Source organism: Macrotis lagotis, chromosome 1, assembly GCF_037893015.1.
Source record: "Macrotis lagotis isolate mMagLag1 chromosome 1, bilby.v1.9.chrom.fasta, whole genome shotgun sequence".
Lineage (NCBI taxonomy): Eukaryota > Metazoa > Chordata > Mammalia > Peramelemorphia > Peramelidae > Macrotis > Macrotis lagotis.
This window is the reverse complement of record NC_133658.1, coordinates 820,445,413-820,464,639: the sequence shown is the minus strand read 5'-3', so window position 1 is coordinate 820,464,639 and position 19,227 is coordinate 820,445,413. Positions and strand designations below refer to the sequence as shown.

At 35.7% G+C, this 19,227-nt stretch overlaps 1 protein-coding gene across 1 annotated transcript in view; it reads right to left on the bottom strand.

Annotated features, from left to right (window-relative positions):
* The window catches only part of LOC141508452 (glutamate carboxypeptidase 2-like), an 83,231-nt gene extending 75,107 nt beyond the window's left edge, over positions 1-8,124 (bottom strand). The window contains exon 1 of the mRNA XM_074217081.1: positions 7,947-8,124. Coding sequence (XP_074073182.1) covers positions 7,947-8,061 — 115 coding nt within the window. The 5' untranslated portion in view covers positions 8,062-8,124. The remainder of the gene's footprint in view (positions 1-7,946) is intronic.
* Between the last annotated feature and the right edge of the window lie 11,103 nt (positions 8,125-19,227).

The window sequence follows — 19,227 nt, the reverse complement described above, 5'->3', positions numbered from 1 at the left end:
TTAAATACTAGAATTGAATATATTAAACTGAAAAGCAACTAGGACCTCTCTTATTTTGAATGCCAGAAAGGTTCTTATTACTCCTTGTTATAATTTGTCACTTGAACTTAGGCAATTGCCATGACACCAGCTGCCTTCTGACTAATATATAACAAAGCTCAAAGAATTGTCTTGAAGATGTTAGTTAACATTTCTAAAAGTAAATATGATCATGATTGACCTTACTCCCAAATACCCTACAAAAATGCATTTTTTTAAAGTCAAACATAATCTTGAGAAAAAAAGAAAACCTTCAAGGTTCAGTAGAATGAGCTAAGAACAATGAAAAATTTTAACAAAAAAAGATTTCAATGACCATTAATACAGATGAAGAAACAGAGATACAGAGGAATTTGCCAAATGAGTAATTAAGTGAATGAATAGGGACTAGCAGCCCTATTCCAATGGTTCCCAATCCAATATTATACAAAGCAAGTGAAAAATGGTACCATAAAACAATATTCTATTACTATTCACACTATTTTCTTGATTCTACTCATTTCATTCTCCACAATTTCATGCAAGAATACCCATGTTTTTCTAAGATCATCAAGCTCATCAGTTCTTATAGCACAGTATTATTCCATTATAATCATATAGCACATCTTCTCCAGCTATTTCCTGTAACATCCATGAGTTTGACCCTAATAAAGTATTAAACATGGTCTAAATTCCAGAGTTTATTGTTATAAGGGACAATAAAATTAGGCAGAATTTAGTTTCAAAAAGGAACAAAAAGAATGAGGTTAACATTCACATTTATTAGCTTTCTCTAAACTTATGGATTATGCATGTGGACCCAACTAGAAAACTGGACCACAAATTGCAATTTGGATACAGTTTCAGAAGGTGGGATCTGATAAAGCTGCTTCTGTCCTTGATGGGCCAGGAAGTGGCCCTCAACCCAGGAAGTGCTCCAAGTTCATTCCCTAGGGGTTAAAGGTTTGAAATTAGAAATGCCATTAGGAGGAGTACTCCCTCTCAGTTATGCTAAAGATTTCCACAAAGCACAAGAATCTTACTCCTCCAGGATATCCACACCATCCAGTTGATACATAGGGAGATTCATATTTATAATTAAAAACAGAAGAGCAAACCTCAACATCTCTAATTCATGGGCATCTTTACAAATTCTAGTCTTTTGCCACCAAAAAAAGAACTGCAATAAATATTTGAGAACATAAAGGTTCTTTTGCTTTCTCCTAATCATCTAGGGAAACAAACCTAATAGTGGTATTTTTAAGTCAAGGGACATTATTTTAATATTGTTTTAAGAACAGATTTAAGTGACTAAGGTATTTTGATTATTAGAAATACTTAAGAAACTATTGGAGAAAGCTCCCCCAAAGTAAGGAAGAGCAAAAAAAAAGCTAAATTAGGTTAAAAGCACATTTATTGAAACAACACCTGAACTACAAGACTACAAAAGATATTTCCAGAAGAACAGATCTGAATTAGCTTTCATGCCACCCATCTTCTCTCTTCTCCCCTTTTTGTTTCCTCTTAAGCACCTTTTAACATTTTGTAAAGGTTCACTTACCAAAAGGGATTGCCTACTTTGATCTCTGTCAGTTCATCATCCATCTTTGTGCCCTTCCACTACCTGCCCATATCTCCTGGAAACCCGGAGTCTCCCACTAAGCCACAAAAAGAGTAATTCCTCTCTTGATAAAATTAAAGACAAGCTCTTTAACACATTTTTCTTGACTTCACTTGTATAATTGATTTACTTCTTGTCTTCTCAATGGGTGGAGGAGGGATCAGAGGGAAGAAAAGAATTTGGGAATCAAAAATTTTAAAAATGAATGTTAAAATAAATAAAGCATTTTAAAAGGCAAGCTCTTCAAGAGAAGAGATTGTTTTTGTCTTTTTTGTATCCCTAGCACTTGGCATTTTGTCTGCCAGTTAGTAGGGTGCTTAATAAATATTTATTGATTAATAAATAAGGGAAAGATGAGACAAAACTATCCTTGTTTGCTGATGATATGATGATTTGCTTAGAAAACTCTAGGGAATCAGAATAACTTCAGTGAAGTCAAATCAACCACTTATTCAATAAATACTTATTAATAATATTAATAATTTAATTAATAACAATAATAAATTAAAAATTAATAAGTAATTAATAACATGTACTATACACTGAACTAAGACTACAAAATAAACCCATACAATTCAACATGACAACAACAAAAATTCAAATGGCAATAATAAAAGGAAAGCCCTATTCCAAATAATTAAAAGAACATAAAATATTCTGGAGCATGCACAGAAATAAATAAAAGAATATTCAGTGCTTATGGCTGTACCCTGATAATATAATAAAAATGATATGTTACCAAGTTAATTTACATATTTAATGCTACGCCAATCAAATTATTAAAAGAATTACAGAGCTAAGTAAAATAATAGAAAAACTTAGCTGCAGAAACAGATTTAAATTATCAAGAGAATGAGGAAAAAATAAGAATAAAGAGGAATCAGAACTTCTAGGCCTCAAACTGTATATAAAAGCAATAATCATCAAACAATTTGTTATTGTTTAGAAATAAAGGAAAGTGGATCAATAAAAAATACTAATCTTAGAACAACATCTTATACCATATTCTACAATAAATTAAAAATGAATATGACCTGAATATTAAAGTTGCTGTTTAGTAATTTTCAGTTATATCCAACTCTTTGAGGACCCATTTGAGGTTTTCTTGGCAAAGACACTAGAGTAGTTTGCTATTTCCTTCTCTGGCTCATTTTACAGATAAGGAAAGTGAGCCAAACAAGATCATATGACTTGTCCAGGCTCATTGAGCTATTAAATGTCTGATGCCAGATTGGAACTCAGAAAGAGCAGTCTTCCTGATTTCAGGTTGAACACTATTCACTGTGCTACCTAACTTCCCTGAATATAAAAGACTATACCATTAAACAATTTCAAAAGAGAAACAGATAATATGTTTTTCAGAGTTATGGGTATGGCATTAATTCTTTACCAAACAAGGGATAGAGACAATTACAAAAAAATAAAAGTTATGTAACTTCAATTTCATAAAACAGAACAGTTTTTGCACAAAATAATTAATACATTAGGATTAAAAAAAAGTAAGTAGTTCACTGAGAAAAAAATGTATATCAAATACTTCCAAGAGTTTTTTTTAATGCATGTGTGTATGGAGAAGATACACACACACACACACACACACACACACACACACACACACACACACACGTCTGTGTGTATATATTTATAAATATCCTATATTCAGGTCATCTGCAGACACAATTAATGACCATAAAAGACCAAAAGGCTAACTCAAAAAAAATTATGGCTCAAAAGATTAAAAACAAACTTTTTTTTAAAAGAATCACAACTATATGACTATAATTATATCATACAATTATAAAAACTATATAACCAATACCAACTATATCATATGACTATATGATAGAATGCTCCAATGACAAAAAATAAGAACAAACAAAAATCAAATCAACTCCGAATGTTCACCTTATATTCGATAATGGTCAATGTTGGAGGGCTTATGGAAAAACAGACATACTAATGCACTGGTTTTATAATGAGAATTTGTCCAATCGTTCTGGAAAGCAATTTGGAATTATCAAACAAAAGTGATTTAAATGTGTACTCACTGTCAGAGATACAACTCCTATGTATAGGCCTTAAAGTAAGGTTATTCACAGGAAAGTTTCAAAATATACTAAAATGAGCCAAAATATTGATAGCAACATTTTTAGTAGTAGTACATATTTGAAAACAAAGTAGACATTCAATAATTGGGAAATGGTTAAACAAATTATACTATGTTAATATGAAATAGACTATTAATGTGACATCAAAAACAATAAACAGTGATACAAAGAAGCAAGGAGGAAGGAAACAAACCTTTATTAAGCATTTACTATGTTTTAGGTACTATACTAAGTATGCTACAAATATTTCTTGATTCTCACAACCCTGGGAAGGAAGTAAATATCAATAAGCACTCAGATAGATATGCTGACTACGATGGAGCTATGTAATGAATATTTGCACAGCACAACCTGTCAATTAGCCTCTAATCAAACCTCAAAGCTAAAAGAATTCTGACAAGCTCATGATTTTAGTACACAAGGATTATAAAAAGGGGAATGGGAGTAGAGTTTAATCTTAAACTAAATTTCTTCTGGCTCATGTGGGAAACCTTAGTCTATGAGTATGTATACTCATTTTACATTTGAGGAAACTGAGGAAAATAGAACTTAAATGACTTGCCTAGGGTCCCATAGGGAGTATAAGAGACCTGAATTGAGTTCATTGTACTCCCCATCAAAGATTGAAAGGGGGGAAAAGAAAAAGGGGGGAAGCTGAGTGGTGAATGGAGGGGAGAGAAGTGAATCTGAGGGAGGATTGAGAAGCTAAGAATGAAGTGAATGGCTCTTCCTGCATCATCTTTTCTCTGTGCATGCTGGGTAGGCAAAATGGGAGACAGGAATAGAACCTGTAGTTTTATTAATGTAGGGAATTCTTAGACTTGGAAATACTCTGGTTTGGTGAGGATCACTTAGATCCAGTATGAGTCAAAGGCTGAACCTGATCTGGTCTCTCTAACTCTGAAGGCTGTTACCTATTCATGAGGTCACTATGACTCTTAGGCAATGGAAAACTAAAGGAACATGCTTTTTCAGGCATTACTTTCAAAGTCCGAGTTGGAATGTTGGTGAAACAGAATAATAATGTTTTGATTGGCATCACACTATTATGTTTACTAGAAATCTCCCATGGGATAAGGATGGGGCACGAATCAGTAATAAGGAGACTTAGCCCTGGGTAGTTACTGAATTCTGTTGATGTCAATGGAGTGAAGGTACTTAAGAGCAATTCTTATGGAGAAATTATTTCTTGAGAAAAGCCAAGTTCAACTGCATTTCTTACCTGTAGTTGAAGAAAAAAAAAAGAATAGTTATAATTAACCTATTTTGATATTGCTCTAAGGCTTAGCAAGTTCCTTCTTCATGAGGGATAGGTAATACTAGAAGGTATTATCTCTTTTTCTCAAGTGAGGTTCAAAAAAATTAAATTAACATATTAACACATCATTACAGATTAAGCTATCAAATTAGGCAATGCCAAAGGAGTGAGTCCTTGAAAGGATAGGATAGGAAAAGTAGAGGATTGGAGGTATAAGGCTCTTAGTTCATAAAATTCCCAAGAACAGGAAATTGTATATTATATATCATATATCATATATATAATATAAATATATAATAATATATAATAATATAATATAATATTATATTGTGGTATGATATGATATATTTTATTATATATTATATTGTATCATATCATATTATAATGTATTAATATATTATATATGTGAATATATACTATATAAAATTATATATTTGCAATGCATTTATTTTTATTTTAAATATATGAAAATAAATCACATACCAGTTCATTATTAGATTATCTAGGGAATCAATTGCTTTTTTGATACTTTTAATAAATATTATTTTCCCTCAAAGAAACAACTGGCTATGTAATATGACTAAGATTGTATAACTGATCTGTTGTTCAAAATTCTATTCAATATCAATGTATTTTTCTCCAAGAATATCATATCAGGAATGTGATACCATGACACATAAGTGAATTTGATTTAAGTGAGGTTGGGGAGGGCTGCAATCAAGTCAACAATCTCACTTTCTCTGAGCCATCTGGGTCAGTAGCCAGATGGGAGTGAGTCAGGATGCAGTGGGAAACCTTAGTCTATTTAAGCTAAGGTCTTTAATAAGTCTTAGCTTGACTGAGGCAATGCTCCTTCAGTAATTAAAGCAGGCAAGAAAGAAATTAAGTAAATATCAATAAGCACTCAGATAGATATGCTGACTATGCTGGAGCTATGTGATGAATATTTGCACAGCACAACCTGTCAAATAGCCTCTAATCAAACCTCAAAGCTAAAAGAATTCTGACAAGCTCATGATTTTAGTACACAAGGATTATAAAAAGGGGAATGGGAGTAGAGTTTAATCTTAAATTAAATTTCTTCTGGCTCATGGAGGGATTCATCATGAACTGGGCGGGCTTTAAATCTTAGGATTTAGGGTTGAAAGGATTTAGAATTTAGAGATCATGTCATTTTGCAGCTGGGGAAACTGAGGTTCAAAGAGGGAGAAATAAATAGCTCAATAGTAACCAATGATTGATCATAGTTATTTAGCAGAATAATAAGGATAAGAAGCAAAGTCTAAATTGGAGATCTAATGTTCTGTTTCATATCCCCATTGCTTAGTACTGTGCTTCTAGCATATAGTAGACACTTAATGTTTATTGACTGTGATTAAGTTCTACTACCAGAGGGATGAGCAGCCTCTCATTTTCTGAACTGTGTCTCTATCTTAAACCAGTTTAGCTAAATTTACTTTCAAATAATAATCAGATATCATGTGGGGGAGGGGGAGGAAGGGAGAGCTATCTCTCCTATCCTAGCAAGAATTTGCATTTGCTTTCTAGTCAAGAATTTATATTTAAAATCTTATCTGTAATTGGAAATGAAGAGATTGTGACATTAGATAGTGATATAACTGCAGACCTCACTGATGCAGGAAGGCAGGAGGAAGGCTGCAGAAATGGAGCTCATGTTTCAGACCCTAAGTCTAGTCTGGTTCACACTAAATTGAAGTCAATTCAATTCAGTTCTAGTCAGCAATCATTCATTAGGCACTGTAGGTGATAATGAAACCTAGCCCATTCCATATTTAAGATGTATGTGAGAATATTGAACTAGATAATGATAATCTGACATTTATATGGCATGTCCCTTTGCATATATCATCTTACCTAAGCTTCATACAGTACTGTGAAATGGATATGACAGGTAGTATTAATCTTATTTTACAGGCAAAGAAGCTAAAGCTTAGAGAGGACAAGCAACTTGACCAGGGTTACAATGTTAGTAACTCTAGGTAGTGGAATATAAACTTGGATCTTACCGTGACTAAAGTTCACTACTCCTTTATTTGAAAGGGCCCTTCCAGAGTTATCATTCTATGGTTTTGAAAATCTGTAATTTTGAGTCATAACCTGAAAGTGATCTCAGGAGAAAAAAGAATTTTGGCATTTTTACTTAATGGCAAGTACTTTCAATAAGGGAGACGAGCATTAAACGGCTCCTAAATGTCAGGAAAAATGACAGCAGTTTCATCTGAACTCCCTTTATTCCCAACGAGGAAAACTGGTTGAAAGAAATTGGACAGAAATCTGCAGGATGTAAGTAAGCAAGCTGCCAATCCCACATTTTCCTAGCCCCAGCATATTGCTGCTAACAAGTGATTCAGTGAATGCAAAAAGGGCCTCAACTGTGTGTTCTCTAGGTATGGCATCTGCTCTGAAGTCTGAGAAAAAATTCCTGAAAAGCAGGTTGGGCCTCATGCACAGGTGCTCAACCCAATGAGTTCCCTGCGGAGTGGTGGGGTGGGGGGTATCACGGATTCAGAGATAGAATGGACCGGCCGCACTGATGCCCAGCCAGGGCCCAGGATGACGAATGAAATGACCCGAATCACACAGGTGGCATCCGATTGGAATTGAGGAGCTTAGACGCGCACTCCACGACGGCCTCTCAGAAGGAACCAGATATGGCCGTGGCCGTGAGGAATTCATTTTACACTTGTAGCTAAGGTGAGTTTAAGGATGCTAGAATTCCCTTTAGGTTGGAGGGGAGGGAAGACCTAAGCCCGCAACTACCCCAGGGTAAGTCTCGGGCTGGGCGAACCTTTGCCATCCCCAGCCCCTTCTCCTACCCCGCTTCCTAGGGACAGAGAAGGAGGGTGGGCAGTCCCTGGGGATGATGGGGGCCCCCGGCCCGCAGCCCAGCCCGGGGGGCGTTCTGCCTGCGGACGCCTACCGAAAAGAAAGCCGAGCAGGAAGAGGCTGACCGCCACCCCCAGGGTCCCCGCACACAGGCGCTGAGGGTACCGGCGCAACGCCACCTCCACGGAATTCTGGAGCGGGGTCCACATTGTCCTTCTCCGCCTTCTCCTCCTTCTCCTTCTCCTCCAGTCTTCCTCCAGGTTCTCGGGGGGTGGGGCAGCCGCAGCTGCTGCTGATGCCCAGGGCCTGCCCTGGCGCTTCGCCCGCTCTCCCGCACTCCGACCCTGCCCCCTTCTGAGTTGGGCCAGATTCCTGGGAGAAGCGCCTGGACTGCTGAGCCAGCTGGCCTGCACCAGCGCCTCCTCTCTTGCTTCGGGTCAGTCTGGGCGGAGTCTCAGCGCTCAGGAAAAAAGACAACCTTTCCTGGTCTTTCCATCCTTTAGCCCATCACAGACCGACTAGAGGACTGGAACCAACCCGCCTCTGGAAAAGGCGGAGTGATCCGACTGTTGCTTCTTAAGGAGGAATCCAAGCATTCTAACAAGTGGTAACCAAAAGAAAAAAAAAGCAACAGACCTCCAAAAATAAAAAAAACAAAACAAATCCACAACCAATCAGTGAAATTGCCTGGAACTTGCTTTTATATGCATACATACATACATTCATATTACATAGAGAGTGTGTTTTAAATCACCTTGATTTCCCAAGATGAGAACCACATTCTCTTGCTTCCTTATTCTTTACATCCAGCCCTCATTCTCCTATATTCCAGGGCTTTGCACTGATTCTCTCAGGGCCTATTCTACAGTTACACCTCTAGGACTACCTAATTTTCTTCAAAACTCCAATCAAGCATCACCCTCCACTTGGAGCTTTCCAGGGTTTTTTCGAGGTTTTAGGACCCTTCTTCCCTAAACTACCTTGAATTTATTTTATATATGCTTATGGATGCAAATACAGTTTATCTCTCTGCGTAGAATTTAGGTCTTTGAGAGCAGGGAATGTTTCATTTTGTGGTTTTGTTCTCCAGAGCCTAGCACATAGTAATATAGATGCGTAAAATGATTGTTGCTGATGGTTTTTCTTGTGCTTGTTCTTCTACTCTTTCTCTCTGATATTTCACTTCCAATGATAACGTTTTTATTGAAAAGTTCTCTGATAAAGGCGAGATGTATAAGATATAGAGAGAATTTATGAATCATTCCCCAGTAAATAACTAATCAAAGGATATGAGCTAGTAGTTCTTGAAAGAAGAAATTCACGCTATAAACAATTGTATGAATAAATCTAAATCTCCAAAAAGTTCTAACTAAATCACAGAATTTCTACTTTACATTCTTCTAATTTAAAAAAGATGACAAAAAAGGAAAATGACAATAGCAGATGAACTAGGAAACTCTTACATACTGGAATTTACATACTGCTTTAAGGTTTGCAAAGCACTCTTAAAACTCCATATTTACTCTGTGTATTAAATATCTTTTATCCCTGTTTTAGAGATAAGTTTATTGAGTCTCTGAAAAGTATCAGATCTTTAAATCAAACTAACTGGCATTCTGTGATCTTTCCACTTACAATATACTACCTCTAAAGATTTCTTTCTTTTCTTTTCTTTTTTTGGTTTTTGCCAGGCAATAGGGTTAAGTGATTTGCCTAAGGTCACACAACTAGGTGATTATTAAATGTGTGATACTGGATTTGAACTCATGTCCTCCTGATTCCAGGGCTAGTGCTCTATCCACTGTGCCAACTAACTGCCCCTAAAGACTTCTTGCAAAGGACAGACATACCAATGTTTTAAACATAGCTGTTCCTGCTAAGCCTTTTTTTCCCCCAAGCTAAAAAATCACTACTCTGTCAACTAATATTTTAATACATACAGACTTTCTCCACAATGATAATTCCCTTCATTCCTGGTTAACTTCCTGAACTAGCCTTAGATTAGCTTCAATTTGAATCCTCTCAATATCTATTTCACAAGTCAAATATCTTAGGAAATATTTTAGGAGAGTAAGCAAACTGATGAAAGAAACTGGTTTATCAAGAAAGGAAATCTCATCTCCTACAGGAGTCTTTCTTGGTCTTCTCCATTCTCTAAAGCTTGGTAGAAGAGAGATACTGGTCTTGTGGCTTCTACATTCAAGAAAGACCAGACTCTCATTTAATCTCTAAAGAGAGAGAAACATGGGAAGAAACCAACAAGTAGAATATCTCAATCTTGTCCTTGTTCCTACTACACTAGTCTTAGAGGAAATTCCCCTTGACAGAGATCTTATACTCCTCTCCATCTCTGTCTCTGTCTCTGTCTCTGTCTCTGTCTCTGTCTCCATCTCTGTCTCTGTCTCTGTCTCTGTCTCTCTGTCTCTCTCTACTTCTTCATTTTCTTTTTCTTGTCCTTATTTTTCTTAGCCTTGTTCTACTCTTTCTCTCTGATATTTCACTTCCAAGGGTAAAACTTATTCACTCTATTTTTTTCTTCTATATTCTCTTTAGTATAATTTATTACATTCTGTTCATTATATTGGATAAAATAAGTTTGCTATTTGCTATCTGTATTCAGTGTGGAACTAGCATTTGATGTGACAGAGTCAAGCCTTCCATATATATAGCTGGGGCACTCTTCCTCATTAAGGGAAAGTAACTAGGAATTCATTTTAAAGTTAACAATTAATTTCCTTAGATTAACAAAACTGGGGAAAGATAGATGTAACTGCAGCTAGGTGAGACTGTATAGAAAGACAGATCTTTAGTCAAGAAGACCGGTGTTCAAATATGGCCTTAGACCATATTTGAATGGGGGTAAAGTCACTTGCCTCAGTTTACACTGCTAGTTAAGTGTCAAGTGCCTGAGGACCATCTTGAACTTAGGTCCTCCTGGCCCCTGCACTCTATCCATTTCACCACCTAACAGCCCTTCCCCGCCCAAAGAAAATCAGTTCATTTTATTATTATTATTGTGATTCATTATTTTATTTTATTTTAATTTTTGACCTTTCCATTAAAGATTTTATTTATTTTGAGTTTTATAATTTTTTCCCCCAATCTTACTTCCCTCCCTCCACCCCCCACACAAGGTAATTTGTCAGTCTTTACATTGTTTCCATGTTATACATTGATCCAAATTGAATGGATGAGAGAGAAATCCTTAAGGAAGAAACATAAAGTATAAGAGATAACAAGATCAGATAATAAGATAACAGGTTTTTTTTTCCCTAAATTAAAGGAAATAGTCCTTGGACTTTGTTCAAACTCCATGGTTCTTTACCTGGATACAGATGATATTCTCCATTGCAAACAGCCCCAAATTGTTCCTGATTGTTGCACTGATGAAATGAGTGAGTCCATCAAGGTTGATCATCACCCCCATGTTGCTGTTAAGGTGTACAATGTTTTTCTGGTTCTGCTTATCTCACTCAGCATCAGCTCATATACAAATCCCTCCAGGCTTCCCTGAATTCCCATCCCTCCTGGTTTCTAATAGAACAAGAGTGTTCCATGACATACATATACCACAGTTTGCTAAGCCATTCCCCAATTGAAGGACATTTACTTAATTTCCAATTCTTTGCTACCACAAACAGAGCTGCTATGAATATTTTTGTACAAGTGATGTTTTTACCCCTTTTCATCATCTCTTCAGTGTATAGACCCTGTAGTGGTATTGCTGGATCAAAAGGTATGCACATTTTTGTTGCCCTTTGGGCATAGTAACTCATTATTTTAAATATGAAATGCTATGGACATTACCAAGCAATCTATGATTCCATGAATTCCAAAGTATTCTAATTTCTTATTCTCAAATCCCCCAAATTAATATTTGTTGGGAATTTGTTGGGAGTCTTCTGCTTTAGAATGAGACTTTACCTCTGAAGGAATGTTTTCTCACATTTATTCCTTTCTGGAGGAATATTTTCAAATAACATGTGAAGAGTTATAGAAAACTTTCACCACCTTAAATGCATGTCTACCATAATTTTAGCTGTGTGGTCCTGAACAAGTAACTTAACCCTGTCTGTCTCAGTTTCCTTATCTATAAAATGAGGTGGAGAAGGAAATGGGAAATCAATTGGCTGTCTTTGCCAAAAAAACCCCAAATAGGGTCACAAAGAGTCAAACTTGACTGAAACATCTAAACAACAATAATGATAACAAGAGATATTTCTTTTCCAATTCTATTTCTGTAAGGAGAGCAGAAAGGACAGGTTCTGGTTCTAATCTCCTATTCTTCTCCTGGCAGGAATCAAATTCTTTCCTGGAGAAGGTTGGGTGGAAAAGTCACCTTGTGAGTCACATATAGACCAGATCCATATGAACACACATCATACATTTGGTCATCACACATAATAATCCTCCTTACTCTAACAAAATCCATAGTCAGAATGAGAAGAGAAACTGAACCAAGAAAACATATTTTATTGAAAAGTTCTCTGATAAAGGTGAGATATATAAGATATAGAGAGAATTTATGAGTCATTCCCCAGTAAATAACTAATCAAAGGATATGAGTAAGCAGTTCTCAAAAGAAGAAATTCAAGCTATAAACAATTGTATGAATAAATCCAAATCACCAAAAAGTCATAACTAAATCACAGAATTTCTACTTTACATTCATCTAATTTAAAAAGATGATAAAAAAGGAAAATGACAATTGTTGAAAGGATTAATGCACATTAATGTACTGTTGCTGAAATTGAATTGAGCTCACCATTTTGCAAAGCAATTTAGGAATTAAACCCCTAAAGACACTAAATAGTGTGTACCCTTTTATTCAGGAATTTCACTATTGGGTCTATGCTCCCAAGAAATCCAATTACAAGGGCAATTATCTACAGATACAAAAAGATGTTTATAGCAACAATTTTTATTGTGACAAAGATTTAGAGGAAAAAGTCATGAAGACGAGATAAAATATCATATATGGAAATAGAAACCTCAATTTAGTTAGATTACAGAGTTCATGAAAGGGAATAATATATAGGAAGACTGGAAAAGTCAGCTGGAGCCAGTGTGGGAAAAGCAGTCCTAAATGGCAAATAGAAAAGTTCATATCCTGAAGTCACTATTATGTCACTTGAGTTTATTAATCCAACAGCCACGGGTGATCTGTAATGAAGGAGAATCTATTTTTCCCCATTTTTACTCTATTCCAATTATTTAGTAAAATTTTTTTCTCATATCAATTTTTAGTTAAAATCTCAAGGACAATAAATAAACCATAAACTGAAGTGAGGTACTGGTTGATTGGAATTCAAGTGTTCAGGCTCTTGTGTAAGGAATCTGCCTTTCTCACTGGATTAATGTGATCTAATAAACTTGCTTGTCTCCTTTGCCATTTTTTTTTAACTTTTCCCAGTTCAGAAAACTTACAAGACAAGGGCAGAGCAAACCTGTATTCTGGAGGTCACAGATAATTTATTGGGTACTGGACCCATATCCATGTGCACAGTATTTTCCTCTCAGGAACTAGTAATGATAACCTTGGTATAGGAGAGACAGCAACTGATAGATTCTGGCTTACAGGTTTCTGGTCCCTTTGCTCTATGAGATTTTTTTTTACATGGAATTTCCCCAAGTCTGAAATGAAAGTAGTTGGGGCTGACATTCTTGCTTATGTTATATAAGAGAGGGATTTATAAATATTTTTTCAGGACTCTAGCCTCCAGTGTAGAGGGATAGAGTATTTCTTACACAATGTAATTATGGAATCTACTCATTTTGTTAGAAGAGGGAGATTTCTTGGGCTTTATCAGATTTGAGAAATGTTCTGCAGGTAGTCATATTGATTAAAAGTTCAGGGATTTAAAAAAATTAACTCTGAAACCTTTTTAAAAATTTTATTCATTTAAGGCAATGGGTTTAAGTGACTTGCCCAAGGCAATTATTAAAGTGTCTGAGGCTGTATTTGAACTCAGGTCCTCCTGATTCCAGGGCCAGTGCTCTATCCACTATACCACCTGACTGCCATAGAGAATTTTTTTTAAAGAAAAGAAGAATTCCTTTAGAAGAAATCCACTAAAAAGAAAAAGAATATTCACAAGATCCACAGTGCTGGAGAAGCACAAAGAATTGAAGATCTACAGTAGGATAAGAAGATATCAATATTTTAGTAATTCTTTTTCCTTGCCCCCAATCTCCACAAACGCATTATTTCAATGAATTTCAGATGCCCCAGGTGAAACTTAAAAGTGTGTCTACCTTTTGAAAAAATGAAAAACCATAAGGGACACAATGAACCTGTGGGGAAATGGGAATCTCTAGAAAGTGAAGGGGTTACCTGCTTGCAACCCAAATCCATTTCCTTTCCAAGGAGAGTTTATGTTAAGCACCATATGAGTGCTTTATGGATTTTCTCCAATTTTTATGGATTCCTATGATTATATTTATGTTTAGTTATAGACTCCTATGTGCATTTCAGGTTTGTTACATAGAATTCTTATAAGCTGAGCACACCCATTTACCTACCTTTGGTGAAACTTAGACATGAGTAAAACTGACAATTTTCCCAGAATAAATTACAAGTAGAAACAATAAGCCAAAAAGAAATGATGACTTTCTTGGTGTCAGTCACCAAGATTATATGTAGTCCATAGGATTTAGGCAGTGTTTTTTCTGGGAATTGCAATTATATTTAAGTCACTTAGCATTTATTGTGGTAAACATTTATTGTTAATGTTCTATTTGGATAGAAGTTTTAAAAGGCAAACTATATATGTTATTCTAATTTTTTAATTTTTTTTGCAAGGAAAATGGGGTTAAGTGGCTTGCCCAAGGCCACACAGCTAGGTAATTATTAAGTGTCTGAGGTTGGATTTGAACTCAGGTATTCCTGACTCCAGGGCCAGTGCTCTATCCATTGTGCCACCTAGGCACCCCTATCCATGTTATTCTAAAAGTTACTAATTTGAAATAGGTCACATAGTAATTTGAAGCTAATTCTACAATCTATTTATATAAAACACTTTACTCAACTATCTTGTCTCAAAAATAAATAACATTTCAATTTGCCCCCGAAAAAGATTTTTCCTACTTTATTTCCCATCCTGAATGCATATGAATTTGGGTTCAAATTCTAGGAATTTTAAAAGTTTATTTCCATCTGACTAATTTTGATCTTTCCCTGTTTGAGTTACAACTTCCAAATTAAACTCAAATATAGAAATTCACTTACAGTGCATTACAAAATCAGACAAGAACAGCATTAAAACAGAGGAGCAGAGCCAAAATGGTGGTGTGAAGGCAACATTTCCCAGGAACTCCTTCCTCCCCAAACTCCAAAAGCCAACAAATTATGACAAACCAAAATTTAGAAGGGCAGAACCCATAGCCAAGATAACTTAGAAGTTCCACAGGAAAAGTGTTACACCAGGACCTGGAGTTGGAAAAAGCCTCGGTCACAGCACAGCCCCAGAACAGTTTGAAGGGGCAGGGAGAGAATTCTATTACACCAGAATGAGTGTGGAGAGAGGGAACACTGGCCCGAAGTGCAGCGAGAATCTGGAGAAAGCAGTCTGCGCCTCCAAAGACAGTAAGGGGGTCAGGGAAGACTGCAAAAATTTCTCTGCTCTCCCTCAGGGTAGGCCTCTGCTGCTGTTTGTCCACACTCAGTTCCAGGTTGCAGTTTGGGCTTCCATACTAAGCCAAGCAGGATTCCTCCTTACAGCTCCAAAGGAAGTGGGGGGGGGCATCTACATATCAAAGCACAGGCAAGAGAGCATAAAACCTTGGGGGAATGAAGGTCCCAGTGGGGTATCCTCCCCCCCCCAAAACACCCCAAAGCCTTGGAAGTTCTATAAATTACTCTTGGGTTAAGGAAATGAGTAAATAACAGAAAAAGAAGACTCTGACCATAGAGAATTACTTTAGTCCCATGGAAGATTGAAACACATACTTAGATGACGACAAAATTGAAGCTTCTGTATCCAAAAACCTCCAAGAGAAACAGACTATGGATGAGCTCAAAAAAGACTTTGAAAAGCAATTAAGGGAAGTGGAGGAAAAATTGAAAGGAGAAATGAGAGTAATGCAGAAAAATCATGAAAACCAAATCAACAACTTGGTGAAAGAAATACAAAAAATATACTGAAGAAAATAATATGTTAAAAACCAATTTAGGCCTAATGGAGAAAGCAAAACAAAAAGCAAATGAGGAGAAGAATGCCTTAAAAAACAGAATTGGCCAGCTGGAAAAGGAGATTAAAAAAGTTCTCTGAAGAAAATAACTCCTTCAAATGCAGAATGGAACTAAAGGAAGCTGAAGAAATAAAACTCTTCCAAAAAGCCAAAAAATAGAAGAAAATGTGAAATATTTCATTGGAAAAACAACTGACCTGAAAAACAGATCCAGAAGAAATAATTTTAAAATGATTGGGCTATCTAAAAGCCACGATCTTTAAAAGAGCCTAGACTTCATTTTTCCAGAAATAATTCAGCAAAATTGCCCTAAGATCCTAAAAGCAGAGGGTAAAAGAGAAATTGAGGGAATTCACCAGTCACTTCCTGAAAGAGATCCCAAAAGAAAAATTTCCAGGAATATTATAGCCAGAAACAAACAGGATCTGACAGCATCTACATTAAGGGCTTATGATATTCCAGAAGGCAGAAGATCTTGGTATACAACCAAGAATCAACTACCCAGCAAAACTGAATATCCTCTTTCAGGGGGAAAAGATGGATTTTCAATGAAACAGGGGACTTTCAAACTTTCCTATTGAAACAACCAGAGCTGAACAGAAAGCTTGATCTCCAAGTACAGGACTCTAGTGAGGGGTTGGATGAGAAGGACTAACTATGAGGAACTTGATATTTAACTGTTTGTATTCCTGCATGGGAAGAAGATATTCATAACTCATATGCACTTTCTCATTTATAAGAGCTGTTAGAAACATATATAGACAGGACACAGAAAGGAGCAGAATATAACGGTATAATATAGTAAAAAGATGGAATCAATGGGTGATAAAGGAAAGTACTGAGAGGAAGGGAAAGGAGATGAAGAAGCTAAGAAATTTCATATAAGAGTCAAGAAAAAGCTTTTTCAGTGTAGTGGAAAAGGGGAAGGCAAGGGGGAATGGGGGGGAGGGAAGGGGGGAATAGGTAATAGAAGAGAGGGAAAATCGTGGGAGAGGGTACTCAGATACAACACACTTTTGGACAGGGACAGGATAAAAGGAAAGTGAGAGAGGATAGAATAAATGAGAGTGGGGAGGAATAGAGTGGAGGTACAGCTAGTAATAGCAACTGTGAGAAAAATATTGAAGCAACTTCTCTGGTGGACTTATGATAAAGAAAGCAACTCATCCCAGAGACAGAACCATTGGAATCTGAACACAGACTGAAGTACATTTTCTCTCTGTCTCTGTCTGTCTGTCTGTCTGTCTGTCTGTCTCTCTGTCTCTCTGTCTCTCTGTCTCTCTCTCTCACTATTGTTGAGGTTTCTCATTTTCTTGGGGGGTGGGGAGGGGGTTTATGTTTACACTTATAACAAAATTATTGTAACAATAGTAATAATAAATTAAAATTCACTTACAAAAAGAAAAAGAAAAAAGAAACCAGGAGGGATGAGAATTCAGGGAAGCCTGGAAGGATTTGCATGAACTGATGCTGAGTGAGATGAGCAGAACCAGAAAAACACTGTACACTCTAACAGCAACATGGGAGTGATCAACCTTGATGGACTTGCTCATTCCATCAGTGCAACAATCAGGGACAATTTGAGGGTATCTGCAATGGAGAATACCATCTGGATCCAGAGAAAGAAACATGGAGTTTGAAAAAAGACCAAAGACTATTACCTTTAATTTAGGGGGGGAGAACCCCATTATCTTACTATGTAATTCTGCTATCTCTTATACTTTATTTTTCTTCCTTAAGAATACAATTTCTCTCTCATGACATTCAACTTAGATCAGGGTATACCATGGAAACATTGTGAAGACTAACAAACTGCCTTAAATGGGGGGGGGGAGGAATATTAGAGGAAAAATTGTAAAACTAAAACTCAAAATAAACAAACAAATAAATAAATAAAAAGAATAGCATTAAAACAACAAGATATTTCATCACAATTTAAGTGGAAAATTAAATAAAAAGAAACCATATCATGCACATTCCAAATTGATATCATTTAATTCCCTTAATTCTTCTTCCATTTGAGTAGCTTGGGAAATGAATCCTTCCTAACTCAATACATCAATAGTAAACACAGATGAATTTTAGTAGCTGATGAACTGATGACGATATTTTACCTATTCATTAATTATCCTCTATTGAGGTTATTGATCAATTTCTTTTAAAAAAATACAAAGAAAATAAGTGTGTGTGTGTGTGTGTGTGTGTGTGTGTGTGTGTGTGGTCACTTAACTGGTTTGCTTTAATTTTCTAAACTGTAAAATAAGAAGAATAATAGCACTAGCACCCTAGGGTTGTGAGAATCAAATGAAATAAAAAGTGGAAAGCCCTTACCACAGTGCTTAGCAAATAGTAGACACTGTTTAAATACTAGCAATTATTATTAAAATGTTTTATTGATATCTTTTGTACCTGTATCTGATCCCAAAATGTCATCTTTTATAGAAAATTAATTATGATGATGATAAAGAAAGTGGAGAGGAGTGGAAATTGTGCAAAAAATAATATCCAGCATATCAAAAAAAGTATGATGTTTATTTTTCAAACTCATGTACTGCCTTCTCTGAATCCTGAAATGAAATAAGAGAGGTGTCTTTTTTCTATCTCACTTTGTAGCCAAAGTTAGTCATTATAATTTTGCAATACTCAGTTTTTGAGTATTTTGTTTGTTTCTGGGTTTTTAAAAACATTGATAAAGTCAATATGTATATTCTTTTCTTGCCTCTGATGATTTCATTTTGTATTAGTTCATAGATTTATATACTTCTCTGTATGTTAATTTTTTTCATAGCTTAATAATATTTCATTACATGTAGGTATTATTATTTGATTAGTATTCCCCAGTCGATGGAAATCTACTTTGTTTCTACTTCTTTGATATCAAAGGAAGTACTGCTCTAAATATTGCGATTTATGTGGGACATTTTTTCCTTTTGCTTTGTTTATTTCTTATTTGATTCCTTTTAATTGTGGACCTCTTAAAGAGTATTAAGTGATAGGATCTCTCAATCCTAGATAATTTAACTACTTTAACTGCATAATTTTGAATAGTTGGATAAATTTACAGCTTTATGTAAAATGTATTAATTTTCTTATCTTTCTAAACTTCTCCAAAACTGACTACTCTGATATTTTTATTGCCTTTGCCCAATTTACTGGCTGTGAAAGGAAATCTCCAAGTTGTGTTA